This window comes from Bombyx mori, chromosome 17 (assembly GCF_030269925.1).
Source record: "Bombyx mori chromosome 17, ASM3026992v2".
In the NCBI taxonomy this organism is placed as follows: domain Eukaryota; kingdom Metazoa; phylum Arthropoda; class Insecta; order Lepidoptera; family Bombycidae; genus Bombyx; species Bombyx mori.
The window spans coordinates 12,931,640-12,949,053 of record NC_085123.1 but is presented as its reverse complement, the minus strand read 5'-3'; the positions used below and the strand labels follow the sequence as shown (position 1 = coordinate 12,949,053).

The 17,414-nt window shown below is 42.0% G+C and overlaps 2 protein-coding genes across 2 annotated transcripts in view; one reads left to right on the top strand and one right to left on the bottom strand.

The window, feature by feature from the left end:
- LOC101746073 (uncharacterized) overlaps window positions 1–11,218 on the top strand; it is a 50,794-nt gene extending 39,576 nt beyond the window's left edge. Inside the window, exons 6-9 of the mRNA XM_012695787.4 lie at window positions 1,474–1,584; window positions 3,722–3,875; window positions 4,632–4,844; window positions 5,601–11,218. Of these exons, the coding sequence (XP_012551241.2) occupies window positions 1,474–1,584; window positions 3,722–3,875; window positions 4,632–4,844; window positions 5,601–10,867 (5,745 nt within the window). The 3' untranslated portion in view covers window positions 10,868–11,218. The remainder of the gene's footprint in view (window positions 1–1,473; window positions 1,585–3,721; window positions 3,876–4,631; window positions 4,845–5,600) is intronic.
- The window catches only part of LOC101737927 (adenylosuccinate lyase), a 63,805-nt gene continuing 57,582 nt past the window's right edge, over window positions 11,192–17,414 (bottom strand). Inside the window, exons 2-3 of the mRNA XM_004932506.5 lie at window positions 16,024–16,319; window positions 11,192–12,370 (exon numbers count right to left, since the gene is read on the bottom strand). Coding sequence (XP_004932563.3) covers window positions 11,356–12,370; window positions 16,024–16,319 — 1,311 coding nt within the window. The 3' untranslated portion in view covers window positions 11,192–11,355. The remainder of the gene's footprint in view (window positions 12,371–16,023; window positions 16,320–17,414) is intronic.

Below are 17,414 nucleotides of genomic sequence, written 5' to 3'. Positions count from 1 at the left end.
TAACAAATAACGCGGAGGCCCGGGAGGAGGGCGCCCCTCAGCACCCAGTCGTACCCGATATTCCACAAGAGGGGGCCGAGAACCGACCCCTGCGGAACACCACGCACGACCGGAAAGCGATGAAGGGTCCCACCGTACCCGGTACATACGACCGACCTGGCCCCCAAATAGGACCCAACCAGCCGGCGGAGGTAGAGGGGCACTCCATGCCTCTCCAGTGCCCCCCCTATCACGGTCCAGGGCAGAGTGTTAAATGCGTTGGCGATGTCAAGAGACACCGCCAGCGCCACCCCACCCCGAGAGACGGCCTCGTCCGAGAGGGACCGCACGCGAAGAATTGCATCCACGGTCGAACGGCCCTCCCGGAAGCCGTACTGCTCCGCCGACAGGTCAGGCCCCACCCCGACCAGGTGCCGAACGATGCGGGCAGCCAGAATACGTTCCAGCAATTTTCCCGCCTCGTCCAGCAGCACGATAGGACGATATCCGGCGGCTGTATCCACCGGGCGCCCCTCCTTCCTCAACAACACAAGTCTACCCGTCCGCCAGAGCGACGGAAACCGTCCCGACTCCAAGCAGCCATTATATAGCTCAAGGAGCCGGTCCCCCAGGGCACCGAGGGCCAAGGCCAATACCCGGCCGTGGACTCCGTCCGGGCCGGGGGCCGTGTCTTTCGCAGTCATCTTGACAACGGCCACCCGGAGCTCTGCCTCCGTAATACGGGGCACCTCAGCAGGAGCTTGGCCGTCGACGGTGTCAGACGGCCCGCCCATAGCGGGAGGGACAAAACCCTCCCGCTCCTGCGGGGATCACTTACACTTAAGGCTTTTTCAGGGGACTTTTTGGAGGATTTCGAGAAGTTACGTTCAGCGGCTTTGTTTCATTTTCCCACATTTCTGCACTTTCACAGATACTAAACAGTTAATAAGCCACCGTTATTACACATTTAAACTTGAATCTATATATTAATACGTGAAGCAAAAACTTTGTACCTCTTTTTACGAAAATTGCGTGGACGGAGGAGTATGAAATTTCCCACACTTTTAAAGAATATAGCGAAGGAGTGCCGAATGCTAATATTTGTTTAAATTATGCATTAATGATACATTAAACCAATAAAAAAAACGTTACACACACTACCATGTACTTGAAACACACACGCATATGAATACTCTGTTTATTGTCAAACTTTTGTTGCTCTGTTAGTCTGTGATCAAATTTAGAATTGGTTAATATTGTTTATATGTCTAATGTGTAGTCTTCGCGAAATCTGTGATTATAGAAGTATAATAAGTCTTTGACAATAGAACCATAATAACGTTCAAACTTATAATTTCAATTAATTATAGTCGAATTTCGACTACTGCGGAATCACTAGTAAACACTAAATAGACAAAATAAAATAAATCACACAACTTCACTCCTCACGTTCCCGCCAAAAAATATTACACTTAAAAAATAAACTAATTTCAGGACACCCGCACTGAGTTCTCATGTTCCCGCCAAGGATACTTCGTGCATCCCCGTTCTTGCGCTCGCTTTTACAGATGTGTCAAGTTTGATCAGCTATCACCGGAATATACGGTGAGTGAATATAAATAACAACATAATTTATTACATTTATATTTATAACTAGCTGACCCGGCAGATTTCGTAGTGCCTCAATCGATAAATAAAAGACCTAAACTTTTGTATAAAATAAACTTAAACAAACAAAAGGAATCCGTCCGACGGGGGACACATCAAAGGAAAAATAACATTGTTATTTTTATTTAATTCCGAGTCATTTCATATTTATCTACCTTTTAACACGTTAACAGTCCCGATACAAGCGTTCCGAAACACGCCATATGTCCAAGTGTGATTATATATTTTTTGGCCATTATTAGATGTCCACCTATCGGCTGATGCATTAAAAGTAACAAAATATGGTCGTTGACCCCGGATATACCCGTGTACAGCGGGCGGTACACGGACTTATGAATTAAATTACCGGGTACCTTTAACGTGTACCACAGGCTCATGAGTGTTCCAGTAGACGTATGTATGGTTAGTTTATTACCATATCGATGGTACACTTCCGCGGCAGACTACTTTTCCGCCAATACATACCCTCAAACACATAAATATAACATGAAGATCTATAAACTATGGTCTGCAGAACACTTCGGGATACCAAATTTACAATGGTCAAAATGTGCAAGTTTTTGGTTTGGATACCTCCGGAAGTATAGTAGTAACATTGGCAGAAGGTTTACTTGATGAAGGTCGCTGCATGATAACTGACAACTACTACACGAGCGACCCTTTGACAAAATTTATGCTTTCTCGCAATACAGACGTCTGTGGCACAGTCAATAAAAAGAGAAAAGGTTTACCGAAAGAGAGAAGGAGAGAAAAGCATTCTAGCAGCACATGAAACGTTCAAGTTCAAGTTACGCCGCTGAGAAAAACACATTTTTTTGAGTTTTTGGCCAAGAAAGAATCTCGATTCATCCGAAGACGATGCGTGGGATGCTGCCAAAACCTTCTTAATGAAGGTCGACTTGCTCCATATGCACAGGCCAAAGCCAAAAGGGTATCAACGCAATGTAAAATTTGCAAAAAAGAATATTGCGTTGTTTGTTTTTCTGAACTTTTAGTTCACCAATTAAAATTTGTGTTTTTTTTTTTTCCTAAGTTTTTTTTTATGTCGTGTTGCTATACTAAGAATTTAAAAAAAATATGACATGTTTTCGACTTTCTCCATTTATTAGATCGTTGGCCACAAGTCCACAAAGAAGACACTAACTAATTTGACAAGTCCGTGGATCTAGGCCCCGTAGAGAAACATATCGGCTCGTGTACCTCATAGGGTACACTAACTCGGCAGAACCGCTCACCGTGTACCACATACGTAACACCGGACTGTTAACGTGTTAAACCTTCTCTGGACTTCCACAAATAATTCAAGACCAAAATTAGCCGAATCGGTCGAGCCGTTCTCGAGTTTTAGCGAGACTTACGAATAGCAATTCATTTTTATATATATAGAAGATTATTATTTCGTTTCAATTTGCAATAAATCGAATTTGTTGTTGTTTTTATTAAATAATTTTTCGATAATAGCATCTATGTATTTGTTTGTAAAATGTTAGCATTATATTATAATTATTTCGATTAATGTTCATTCTTTACTCATCAGCCCTCTTTATGGCGGAAATTGGTAGTACCTGTTTTGAATATAATATATCGTATTGTTTGTTAACCAACCTGTTTGTTAATCAAATAAAAAAGATAGTACATAATTTAGCCTCTTTACTCGTTCGTTCGTGTATTGTGCGACGTTTGTGCGAGCGAGACAGCCTACGACAAAATTTTCATTTATATCATTTATTTATTTATTTCATTTACTTCAGATTTTGCATCCATATTACATTCATTCACATTTTATATAGTATACCAGAATTAAATAAAAATCACAACTACAATCTTGGAATAAAACAAAAGCAATAATAATAATAAAAAACAAAAAGTCAAATAATAATAATAATAAAACAAAAACTCAAAATTAACATAAAAACTACCTTAACCTAAAGGCTGGTTAGGATCCTGCCGGACTGTGCTCAACATGCACACCTGTCCAGTGTTGCATAATTGGGCAGTCATAAAAAAATAATTGTAAAAAAAAAAAAAAATATGAAAATAAAAATAATTAAATAATGTCATTGAAAATGTCCAGGTTTTCGAGTTTGACTGTCCAGCTGGTCTCGCCTTCGACTCCAGATACGAAGTGTGCGTGTGGCCGGGAAGCTTGCCGCACTCCCAGGCCTGTCCCGGGTCCTCGGAGATCGCACCTGTGCCTCAGACAAGATTTGTTTGCCCCGAACATGAAGGTATGTACTTCTTTAAATTTGAGGCGTCTGTATCGCGTTGAGGCATGGCCAGAGTTGAGATAGCCACCCGTAACGTCTCACAATGTAAGCGATTACTCTAGTATCTCTGTGTTTATTAAGAAAATATGGTACCTATCCCCGCATCAGTCCATATGAGTCTGATCCATCAAGTCACTGGGATAGTAGCTAAAGTCACGAATTGCTAACGTCATTTTAGAACAAAGTAGCTTTCTTACTGGTGGTAAGAGGTCGTCTGGTCACCGTCCTCGTCGAACCCGTCGCTGGCGACGAAGGGCTCGACGAGTGAATTAACTCATAAACACAGCCCACTGAGCTTCTCACCGAATTTTCTCATTGGGCCGCGTTTCCGATCCGGTGGTAGATTTTGGGAAGCACTGCTTTTGCTAGGGCTAGTGTTAGCAACACTTCCGGTTTGGACCCCATGAGCTCACCTATACGTCAAGGAGAAGCTGAAATAGCCTCTCAAGGCTATTAGTATAGGTAGGAAAAAAATACGTCTTGTGAGTCCGGTACGTACCACCACCCTGCCTATGCCGTGAAGCAGTAATGCGTTTCAATTTGAAGGGTAGGGCAGCCGTTGTAACTATACTGAGACCTTAGAACTCATATCTCAAGGTGGGTGACGGTATTTACATTGTAGATATCTGGTCTGTCTGATGGCTTCCGGTAACCACAACCGGTGTCTTTGTTTCGTTCAAGTTATTTCGCCCAAGTTTACTTACGGTTTTCCTTTAGGCTATTACGCTGATCCTGAGAACTGTCGTTGGTTCTTCGCGTGTCTGGATCACGGGAAAGCTCCGTTGACCGCGTACGAGTTCCGTTGTCCCTTCGGTCTCGGGTTCGACGCCGACAAACTGAAGTGCGACTGGCCGTGGCTGGTGCCGGCCTGCGGTAACATCGCTAGATACGAAGCGGAAGCACACGGTTTTTCTGCGGCTATTCTCACAGGTAATTAATGTTTCAATTCATTTATTTTATTTATTTAATATATTTTGTACACACAGCCGTCAGAAGAAACACGACAATAAGGATACAGAGTACATGGGCACTACTTATTTCATGTTGAAATCTCTTCCAGTAGGCCCGCAGAAGGAAAGAAGAATTAGGAACACAAACCTACTGCATACAGTAAACATTACTAATAATATATACATACCTATTACAAGATACGAAACAATATATACACATACACACACACATATATACAAACACATACATATACTTACTTTATATTATAATACATTATACAAATATATTATACACTTTTATTTAATATGGTAAGGATAAACATCTAGATAACGTCTAGGATAGAACGGCCGTCTGATGTAGTGGTAAGTGACATGGTCACAAGTGTCACAAGTAAGTGACAAGGGGGTCGCGGGTTCGAATCCCGCCAAGGGAAGATATTTGTATGATAAATATAAAATGTCTTTTCCAGGGTTATGGATGTATATTAAATTTAAGTATGTGTATAATAAAAAATCTTACATTTATTTCCGTTATCTGGTACCTGTAATATAAGTTCTTTACGAACTTAACACGGGACCAGTTAACGTGGCGTGATTATTAGTAAAATATTTATTTGTTTATTTATTATTTAAATACTCATGGTAAAGAAATGTTTGTTTACTTTATTTCAGTTATTATTTCTTACATGGTAATACTAATACAGTTTAAGTCAGAGCTATTTAATATGTATTTCAGGAGCTGCCGGCTTCCAAGGTCAAACAGCGGACGCCGTTAACATCGCTGCTCATCAGAGCCTCATCTCCGGAGCGTCTCTTAACAATCTAGTTGGCATCCAAGATGGCTTCCTCACCAAGGCTGACGCTTTGGACTCTAACTTCATCGCTTCTCAGGAATATGCTGCCGCAAAAGCCGCTTCAGACTCTTCATACCAAACGGGAGATAGCGCAACTCAAAATAAGAATGGATTGTTATATGCAACCGGTGATGCGTCCATAGGTAACTCGGTGAATGTAGGTCTAGTCAACCCGTCTACATACACCGATGAAGGCAAATATACTAGCGGCTCCCTCATATTGGACGATTACAGACTTCCAACTAAAGCCAAATCTGTGAATCGTGCTCAAAGTTTTGGTGCCAAATACCAACAAGGCGCGACAGCATTAAACGCGGCACAAACAGGATTTACTAACCAGGAAGGTTATTCAACTTCATTTACTGCTGGAAAAAGTAGTACATACCAGGGCGGTGCTTATGAATCGGGTGCTTACGTTCATGACCCTTCTGGAGACTACGCTGAGCCTTACAGGCACGTAGGTTCGCCTGTCGCTCCTTACGTTCATGATGACTCTGCATACCTCGATGTCACACAGTACTCAACCTCCAGTGTGGATGGTAAAAACAGTCAAAGTGGTTACAAAGGAACTTATGAAGAAACTATCAACACTAGGACTTCTAATGAAGCCGATTTAAGTGGGCAATACGTGCATGATAATTCTGGAGATTATGTTCAATCCAGCGGCAAATATAATTCAGGAGGGTCTGCGAATGCCGGATATGAGGCCGGTTTTTACGGCACTGGAACTGGCTATAATGTGGACTACTCGAAAATTGGCGGAAAATACAAAGTAGATCATTCAGGTTCATATAATGCTGACTATTCTGGATTGTACGATAATGAGAATTCCGGTAAATATGTTGCGGGGATTTACAGAGCCGATGGTCAAGTTGGAGATAGTCCAGGAGCCAAGGCTAGTTCTGTTTACCATGGAAGCTACAGTCAAGCTAATGCTGGAAATTACTTGAGTGACTCCAGAGCCAGGACTGGAGCGTCCCACACTTTAACCGCAGGAGCTGTGAACGTCGGGCTAGTTGGCAAGACAACATTAGTTGATGCTATTTACAACGATCAGAGTAACTATCAAGGAATTAACGCCCAAAATTCATTTGCTCATCAAACCTTACACCCCAATCATATTTTACAAGTATCCCAACCTGCTGTTTCCATTAATCACGTAGGTACTGATGGCAATAATTTGGATGGATACAGCTTTGTGACAAACCCGACTTCTTCGGGAGTTCCAACAACGACCACGCCAATTGAGGTGACTACGTCTTTACCGATTGTGTCTACATACAAAACGACATTCATACCCGAACCACCTAGAACCAGTATTAAGCAGATATTTGGTTATTCTCAACCGGCTGTTACATACGTCCAGCCCACAGTTATTCCTTTGAAACAAGTTGCTTCTGGCTTCCAAATCAATGAGCATAATCAAGGATTTACCTATCAGAACGTTAACGCTCAACAAGCATCCGGAACTAGGAACAGCGGTTCCATTAAATCATCTTCAGGTTACGATTACTCAAAACCAAGTATCAAATTCGAAGACGGCTTAAGTTTTACAACTGCATCGCCTGAAGCCGTTTCGGTGTCTCAATCTGAGGGATTTGGAAATAGTCAGCAAACAGTTCATAATATAGAATCTGTTGGATTCGAGTATTCTACGGCAAGACCAGTAAGCGAAGAACCATTTAAAAAGTTGATAGCGTACACAACAGGAGCTCCTGTCGCTGCTTTCCCTTCCACAACTTATAGACCTCTATCGTTCAGCCATAAAACTCTTCATAAAGTTGAAGCCGACAAGTTCGTTCCTTCGGTAGAAACCAATATAGAGTATCAACAACCACAAATAGTGCAGTACTCTACAGTGCAACCGACGATTGCAGTGCAGCCTGTGGTCTCAACTTATCAGCCTCAAGTGTACAGTCATCAAACATTACACAAAGTCGATACAGATAGACTAAACGTTTATTCACAGAAATCTTCCTCTAATACTTACTCTGATAACACCAATACTTTTAATTATGAGCAACCTTCTATTCATTTTGGAGATGTACAATATTCTACGCCAGCACCTGTTGTTTCCACATATAGACCACAAAGTCATAGCCAACAAATAATTCATAGAGTGGAGGGCTACTCTGTACCAGTTTCGTCGACTCCACAGCCCGTAGCACAAATTACATACAAAGCTCCCGTGACCGTGTTTGAAAACCCTATTCTCAAATATACCAATAAACCTAGTACATCATTCAGTCATCAAACTATCCATAAATTGGAAAGCAGCCAAGCGTACACTCCATCAATCAACACTGGGTCAGTTGATTACGAAACCGTTGTTTATAACGCCCCGAAAATCGTTTACACAACACCGCAACCAACTCTGGCGGTGGCTCCAGTGGTATCTACATACCAGCCACAAGTTTCAAGTCAACAAACTCTGCACCAAGTAGATCATAGTCAGATACACACATACTCGGACAACTCAGAATCAGGTTACAATTATGATAAACCAGCCATTGCATTCGAAGATGCCAAACCAATTGTTACGTATTCTACCCCAGCACCAGCTGTGTCTACTTATAGGCCGCAAACATACAGACATCAGTTAATTCAGAAAGTCGAACCACAAGAAATCGTAGAAGTCTCTTCAACGCCAGCCCCAACGATAAAGTATACCATCAAACAATCAGATGTGACGACCTATGAGAATCCGTTCCTGAAATATACACCAAAAGCCACCCCTGTTACTTTTGTAAGGCCCACTCCAACTGTTTTTGCGCAAACTTATACACCGATCGTCGAACAACATCAAGTGAACCATGTTCTGAGTCAGCCAGTACGATATGAAACCCAAAATTCTTTTGTTCAACAAAACTCACGAATTAACTCGGAAGGTTTCTCATCCGGTCAACCTGAAATCCAACGCAACATCGAAACATCTAACAAAGCGCAATTATATTCCGATGCCAGTTTAGTATCACAACAGTCGTTCCATTTGTCAAGTACAAATGACGAATACCAATCTGATAAGGATGTAGTTTTCGTTTCAACCACGCCCTCAACTTTAGTATATGAAAATCATTATGCTACTTACGACACACCAAAGAAAGTCGAAACTTACAGAACCCGTGAATACATTCCTCCAAATACTGAATACCAACAGCATTCTATCTCAAAAATTTCAAATCCGGTTACAAAACAAAACACAGTTTACCAAGAGGCACGAGACGAATACGACTATAAGCCCGCGGAGTACGCTGAACAATATGATATCCAGAAAACTGTCTCATCAATTGCTCAAGCACAGAAAAATGTTGAATCCATACATTTCTCGGCGTTCCCTGGTACTAAAGTCACGACTAATTACAAGCAAGCAACTTATGACAGCCCCGAAATTCAAGTAGAATACAAAGCTGAAGAGTACTTGCCTCCAGTAGTATCGACCGTCGCTCCGGTGATAACAACAACTTATAAGCCTCGTACGTACTCCACTATATCGACAACTAGAGATTATTTGACACCTATTGTAGATAATTCATACCTTCCACCGTCCAGCACTGAGAGAAGTTATGTGAAATCGACTACTCCAGAATACAATTATGCTCAATCCACAACAACCTACAATGCAGCGGAATACTTGCCCCCTATTGAAACAAAACAGGCAGAAATTGTTAATTTCGAAAGCTACGGATTCAACAAAGTCGATGCTACAGGAACAAACTACAATACATATCAGGATTATTCCGTACCTAAAGGACCTGCAGTAAAAATACAAAACGCATCGCCAATACAAAGAAAACAGAACATTGTTGTAGAAACAGCTAAATCTAATTTGCTCGGTTTCGGAACTGTAGGACCCGATGCCGGATTAATTTCTCCAGTAACTTACACAACCGCAGCACCTATTGCAGTTTCCTCTACTGTGAGACCGATTGTAAGGACTCAGAGACCTTACAAACGCATTCAGTCAACAACTGAATATCAGGCACCAGAATATCTGCCTCCTTCAGAAGTTGAAAGCTCTGAATTGAACTTCAAACATTTTGAATACAATGGCGCTGAATCGGCTTCAGAAACGATCAATAACAACCAGTATAACGAAGATTCATTAGTAATTTCAACAGCGACGCCCAAGAGAAAACAAAACATTGTTGTCGAAACGGCAAAATCTCACTTGCTAGGATTTGGTACTGTTGGTCCTGATGCTGGGCTAGTTTCATCAGTCGCATACACTACAGCGGCTCCAACAATTGTATCTAGTAGTGATGCTTACACAGTGACGCCCAAAGCGGTTACAACGGCGTATGCTCCCATCGAACAAGGCTTATTTGAAGTTACTCCGTCTCCTGTGCCAGTTCGTCGAACTAAGCCGAAGGTGGCTGTTGTTACCAAAATCAACGACTTCAACCCCCTTTTGGTTCGCAAGCTTGGAGCTGTATGCAGTTGTCAATCGCCCGTCTTAATTCTGAAAGGCAAGAGGCCGAATTCCGTAGAACAAAACTACGATAATTACGACAATTCTCATCGTGGTGATATCGGTGATAGTCAATGGCAAAAATCCTCTAGGATACAAGCTTCAATAGCAACTGCAACCCCGATCGTTACGTCTACTTTTAATCCCATTATCGTGCCAGATGATTCGTTCTATCAAGATTATCAAGGGTATGAGAATCAGGAAGTGAACGTGACGCCTAAGAAAGAAGTTTATACAGAGAGATTCGTATCGAGCACTCCGATTGCTTCAACGACAGAGAAATATAGAACAAGGTCCAGAGTGAAAGCTGTGACTGTTGCTCCGACATACAAAACTGTGCTGTTAAACCAGGAAGTAGCACCGTCAGCTTCGTATACAGAATCAGAAGCTGTTTCTGGAATCGATTCTCAAGCTTTCGATCGTTACGGCCCTGGTGGTTGGCGAAGCCGAGACGAAACGTTACAAGGATCCGTCGATTGTCAAAGAGCTGGACTTTTCCGTCATCCTAAGCAATGTAACAAATTCTACGCTTGCAGATGGGACTGCACTAAGCAGCGGTTCACTCTACACGTTTTCAATTGCCCGATTCAGCTCAGTTTTGACCCAAGTATTGGAGCTTGTAACTGGCCCAGCCAAGGCCCGGCATGTCAAGGCGATACGCTTCTAACAAACGCTTTGTGAACCTACAACCATCGTGTATGACTCGTTGTGCCATCGTGATGTGATAATAATGTGATCACATATTGAATTTCTCAAGAACATGTTCTCTCTCTTTCGTTTTTAAGATGCTTATTTTATTTATGACTTTGTTAATGTTGTTTCATTTTTATTTATTACATTTTCATATATTTTTCAGCTATCGCCTTGCCATATTTATTGTACTCATTGGTTTTGAATTAGTTACTATTTAAAATTATCTAGTTAATATCGTAATTTCATTACGTTGTATATTATGAAGTCATATTTTTTTACCTTAAAAATTAATATAGAAATAATAATATGCTGTAATTGTAAATATATGAATTTATTAAATTGATTGTTTTATTCGACAACATCATTAATTAATAGGATTTTAACATACATTAAGTCAAATTTTACATTGAATTAAATTAAATAAACATTCACAATTATTAAAAAAGCAGTAAGTAGCTGCTCTGGTCAAATCAACATTAAATGTTTAGTGCCACTGGCTTGTCAACATTTATAAGGGAATCTGCGTATTTAGCGATAATGGGATCGACTTCTTCATCCAAAAACTCGTCCACTTGTTCTGGAGCTCTACCAATGAACGTCGAAGCGTCCAATATCTTGTCCAACTGGGATATAATTGGGGCGAAATAGCCGTCTTTCTTAACGCGTTCAATCAAATCATTATCTCTGCCGTGTTGCTTCACTTGAGCCCCTGCTTCATGGGAGAGCACCCTAATCTTTTCGTGGCACACTTGACGGTCACCTCCCGCTTGGACCATAGCCATTATTATATTTTCCGTCGCCATGAAAGGTAGTTCTTGAGCGATATGACGCGCGATCACTTTCGGATACACCACCAGGCCTTGGCAAATATTTAATAGTGTCAGTAGAGTAGCGTCAGCGGTAAGGAAAGCCTCGGCGAGGGTAATGCGACGATTGGCAGAGTCGTCTAGGGTTCGTTCTAACCATTGGACGGCATGAGTATTAGCTGCGTTAGCGTGTAAAGTAATTAGATGACGGGCTAGAGCGCAGCAACGTTCTGAACGCATTGGGTTCCTCTTGTAAGGCATGGCACTAGAACCAATTTGGGACACTTCAAAAGGCTCCTCAAGCTCTTTACGAGAGGCGAGAATACGTATGTCTGAACACATTTTGTGTACCGTAGCTCCAAGGCCTGACAATGCGGAAATAACTTCTAAATCGACTTTTCTGGAATACGTCTGTCCGGTCACGATGTATCTCTTATCAAATCCGGCCAGTTCCGCAACTCTTTTGTCTAGTGCGCGAACCTTTTCACCGTCTCCTTTGAAGAGCTGGAGGAAGGAAGCCTGAGTGCCCGTGGTACCCTTCACGCCCCTGAACCGGAGGTCGTCTTTAGCGCGAGACAAAGCGCGTTCATCCATTAGCAAGTCGTTGAGCCACAGCGATGCTCTTTTACCGACCGTTGTCAGTTGCGCCGGTTGAAGATGGGTGAAGCCGAGGATGGGCAAAGACCTGGAAAGAAAAATTACATTATATTTACGATATAATTTAAGGGTACATTATTTTACAATTACAATAAAATTGTCTGATTGGTGGTTTTGTAAATTGAGCAAATGGGCCAACCCTCAGCGAAGATAGCTTGGGTCCATTTTAATAGAATTAGAAATAGCTTTATCGATAATGGTATGATGGTTCAGAAAAGAAAATAAATCATGTCACGCTTTTTTTATTTTTTTTTATTGTTTAGAAGGGTGGACGAGCTCACAGCCCACCTGGTGTTAAGCGGTTTCTGGAGCCCATCTACAACGTAAATGTGCCACCCACCTTGAAATATAAGTTTTAAGGTCTCAAGTATAGTTAGGGTTGCCCCACCCTTCAAATCGAAACGCATTACTGCTTCACGGCAGAAATAGGCAGGGTGGTAGGACTCACAAGAGGTCCTACCACCAATAAAAATGAACGCAATGTAAGTATGTATATAATCACGCATTAGGCACGTGCATACTCAAATAGTTACATATATCTATAGGTTTGTATTACGCAGTCGTGGATCACGGTCGAAGGCACACTATTCACGATCTATTACGATTATTACTCATTGTTCAAGCTCCTTGTTGTTGACTGTATGCAAATTGGTTACTAAATACCTAAGTGCGTTTATCTACTGGAATATAGAATTCTATAACACTTCCTTTGATTTATACAAATAACATATATTTTCTGAAAAAAATGAACAATCTGAAGAAAATAACTTTTAATTCTAACGTTGTTAATATAAATAGAATAGACAATTTCTTATTTTTCTTTTTTTATTGCCTAGATTTTTCAACAAGCTCTCACCCCCTTTGCTGTTAAGTGGTTTCTAGAGTTGATACTGCCGTACCGTTAGAACCGCCAGTTACCTTGAGACATGTGAAAGGATTTTCACTTCTATTCTACTGTAATGGATGTCCCTTGGAACCGAAATAAATGACTGCTTCGCAGCAAAAATGGCGAAAGTAGTGCTATCTACCCGCGTGGGCTTACATTCCGCACTACCATAAGTAATTAGGCAAATTAAAATTATTGCCGGTTTTTTATAATAAGATAGTATTACTTCATTGTGTAAGTCATTCGTGAAAATGTGTTATGTTCCTATTTCGCCTGCCCCGCATGGGAGGGGTGGCGCCGTGTCCTCGTCGCAAAAATAGGAAACGACTTGTCGTTGCCGAGTGTTGTGGCATCGACGCTGCGCGACGACGAGTCGTGGAAGACGATGCTCGACTTCTGCGAGTGCACCATCTCGCAGAAGGAGGCGGCGGGGCGCGTTACAGACGCGCAAGCCCGCCGCCGTCGAGCTGGGGCCAGGGAGGCCGGTCTCGCCCAAGCCCTGGCCCTCTAAGTGTTTCGGGTCCCCCTCACATGTCGGTCTGGGGACCGGCGAGGGGGACCTAAGAAGTCGTCGTGCAAGCTGCTCTGCACGCGTTTTACGCAAGAGCATCCGGGTGATGGAAGGCCGGCTATCCTCGACCCACGCTGGTTCTGACCCAGCGGGGTATTCCGTAGGATAGCTCACTCTAACCGACGCCATCTAGGCGGGCTCCGGATAGCCTGCCGACCGAGAGGGCTGGTGGTTGTGGCGCCGACAACCGCCAGTCCGGCGTCCCGAGGGGGAGGGTGATGGGAGAGATGTGCTCCGCACTAAACACTTCACTTTCCCCCCTTTGCCTTTTCATGAGTTCTCATGTGAGGTTTGGACTTTGGTTGTTGAGCGACAGGAGGTTTTAGTCGGTTCGACTCCGACATGCTCCGCCCGCCGTCCCCAGTGGAGGGCGGAAGTCCGGCGATTTCCTCCTGACCAAAAAAAAAATAAAAATTTCCTATTTCAATTGGTACACATGCCTGTGGGATTTAAAAACCGGCACTGTCGCATCGCATAAGAATGTGAATTAGGGCTTGAAAATGTATATGAAAATTTACTAATTTGTATGAGATATAATGTCCTTTATACGTTCTTAAACTATGCATCCGATTGTGGCGAAACTTATTACATTTATTGTTGGAACTTCAGGGAATGTTACCGTCATAGTACAATAGAGGCACGGCAGGTGGCGCGCGAGTAGTTTCAAGAAATCAACGTTTTCATACAACCAGCTTTATTGTCAGCGGAGCGTGAACGCGTTCCTTAGTATATTATGAAAACAAATGTATTGTTTTTCTTTGTTTGCATATCGATGCCTCCAATGAAAACTACTCTAACTCAAAATTTTGAAATTTTCGTTATTCACGCAAATCGCTTCACTATTTTAAAAGTATTACAAATTAATTATTAACGGGGTTCGAAGCAACAGTAAATCAGCTAGTTACAGCAAGAAAAAAGCATAAAAATCTTTATTATTGCAGATATATTTATCAACTTTTTTCGTTTAAACGCTCCTCCTGTAAACCTACGAATTTGGAGTTAGAGTAGTGTTCATTGGAGGCATCGATATGGTTTATTGGACTTCAAGGAAGGTTTCTCTCGTAGCACCGTCAGGACGCGCATGAGTAATTTCAACCGAACATATTTCGCAAAATTAATACACAATAAACAAGTCTTCATTGTTTTCAGTATTTTCTTAGATTTTCGCGAATCGTTGACATAATAAGTTACAATTTTCGTGGTCACGGATGATTCATCCTTGACTGAAAACTTCAGAAGTAATATCATAACAATAATATAATATAATATCAACGCTCTCCGTGTTCAACATAATAACGCGTTTAGGGTGCTGGTGGTGCTGCCCCGCTTTTGTAGCGCAACAGGGATGTTTGCAGACGCGCACATAGATTGTTTTTACGCTACCATGCGTAAGAGGTGTGCATCTCTGGTAAGCAGAGTGAGGGCCAGCTCCAACAGTATCCTGAGCATGATTGCAAGCAGGCTGGACTGTGTATACATGGGTCGCTGTGGTGCCATCTCCCATGGGATGTTACGACAGTAATTCATTGTGATGTAAATATAACTACTAACATAGGTCTAAGTCTTATTAACAATTTATATGAGTCATGGTTACTTGCAATAAAAACATTATTATTATTATTATTATAACAACAAATGACGCGAGATTAATCCGTAAATCCGTATGTAGTTTTAATTGTCTAATTTCTACTGGTGGTAGGACGTCTTGAGAGTTCGGGCGGGTGGGTACCACTACCCTGCCTATTTCTGCCGTGAAGCAGTAATGTGTTTCGGTTTGAAGGGTGGCGCAGCCGTTGTACTGTTAAAAGTGAGAGCTTATACTTCATGTCTCCAGGTGGGTAGCGGCATTTACGTTGTAGATGTCTATGGGCTCCGGTAACCACTTAACGCCAGGTGAGCCGTGAGTTCGTCCATCCATCAAAGCAATTAAAAAAATATTACTTGCCCGTGAACATATTTTAGGTACCTACAGCTAGAGATTCTCTGACCGCATGTTGGGGATTTTTCAGAGAGGTACAAAAGCAAACAATGATCTGTTAACAACAATTGACTAATAGCGTTTAATATCGGCGTTGGTTTAGTAGTTAACGACTCTGGTTACTCTAAAGAGGGGGATCCGCGTTCGATTCCTAGTCGAAATAAATACGTATTTAGTTTCTGGTACTAATAACACAGGAGAAAACCTTAGATCGAGGGATGTTGTTCATGAAAAAAATACACTTACTTGTGCTGTTTCGCGAAGCTTCCAAGTTGTTTGATGACGGCGACGAGCCTTGGCAGAAGCAGCTCGAGTCCGTTCTTAAGGACTATCAAATCGGTGTTGTCTCCGACGTAGCACGACGTGGCTCCCAGGTGTATGATGGGCGCGGCGAGGGGACACCTCTCGCCGAGCGTGTGGACATGCGCCATCACGTCGTGACGAACCCGCTTCTCATGTTCAGCAGCCGCTGGGAAGTCGATGTCATGTACAGCAGCTTCTAGTTCGGCTATCTGAGCGGCGCTTATGTCCAATCCGAGCTCCTGGAATACATTTTTTGATTGCTTAGATGGGTGGACGAGCTCACAGCCAAACTGGTGTTAAGTGGTTACTGAAGCCCATAGACATCTACGACGTAAATGCGCCACCCACCTTGAGATATAAGTTCTATAAGGTCTCAAGTATAGTTACAACGGCTGCCCCACCCTTCAAACCGAAACGCATTACTGCTTCACGGCAGAAATAGGCAGGGTGGTGGTACCTACCCGCGCGGACTCACAAGAGGTCCTACCACCAGTAAATTGAATTGTTTTTGGTACATTTTCACTGGCAGCATTGTGTGGGTACGTACGACCATCCCGCCTATTTATGCCGCGAAACACTGATATACGCATGTTTGATAGCACAGCTGTTTTACGTTACAATTGAGATATCTCAAGGTGAGTGGCAAAACCTCAGTTGACATACGTATAGGCTTTGGGAGCCACTTAACACGAGCAGATAGACCATTAGATAGAATAGATGAAATAATAATAATAAAGTGTCTTTGCTGCCGTTGCTATTGGGACAAGGAACCCTAAATATTAACAAAGTGCCGCCAGCTATTGACGGCGCTTCAAGACAGCCCAACCAGTAACCACCGGCTTAAATAATATTAATATTTAGTACCTACGCCTTTTCATCAAAAGGCCAGTCGAATGTTTTATTATTGCATTCGAGTTATCAAATCTGTTATGTTATTTTAGGATGATCCCTTTTATGAATTACCTTTGACTTTTTACAGCTACACTGCGGTTGAACTGATCTTGGTCATAAAAAAAATAAGGAAAAATAACCTCGAATATTACAAACAAAACTTTTTAATTCGTACGCGAGCGCTCACAGTTCACCGGAATTTATTCTGAAATACGCATTCAAATACGGTTATTTGAATGCCAAGCCGTCAAACAATCAGTTTCAGCAAAATCAAAAGCAAAAAAAAAACATAACATTGTTCATACCGAAAACTATAAGGTGTTCGAAAAGTCGAAATAATAAAATGAGAATTAAAAAAATGTGAGCTGTTACGGGACGCCTGGCAGATGTGAAACATCGACATTATTTTGTAAAAGTAATATGCAGAAAAGAACAGATTGTGA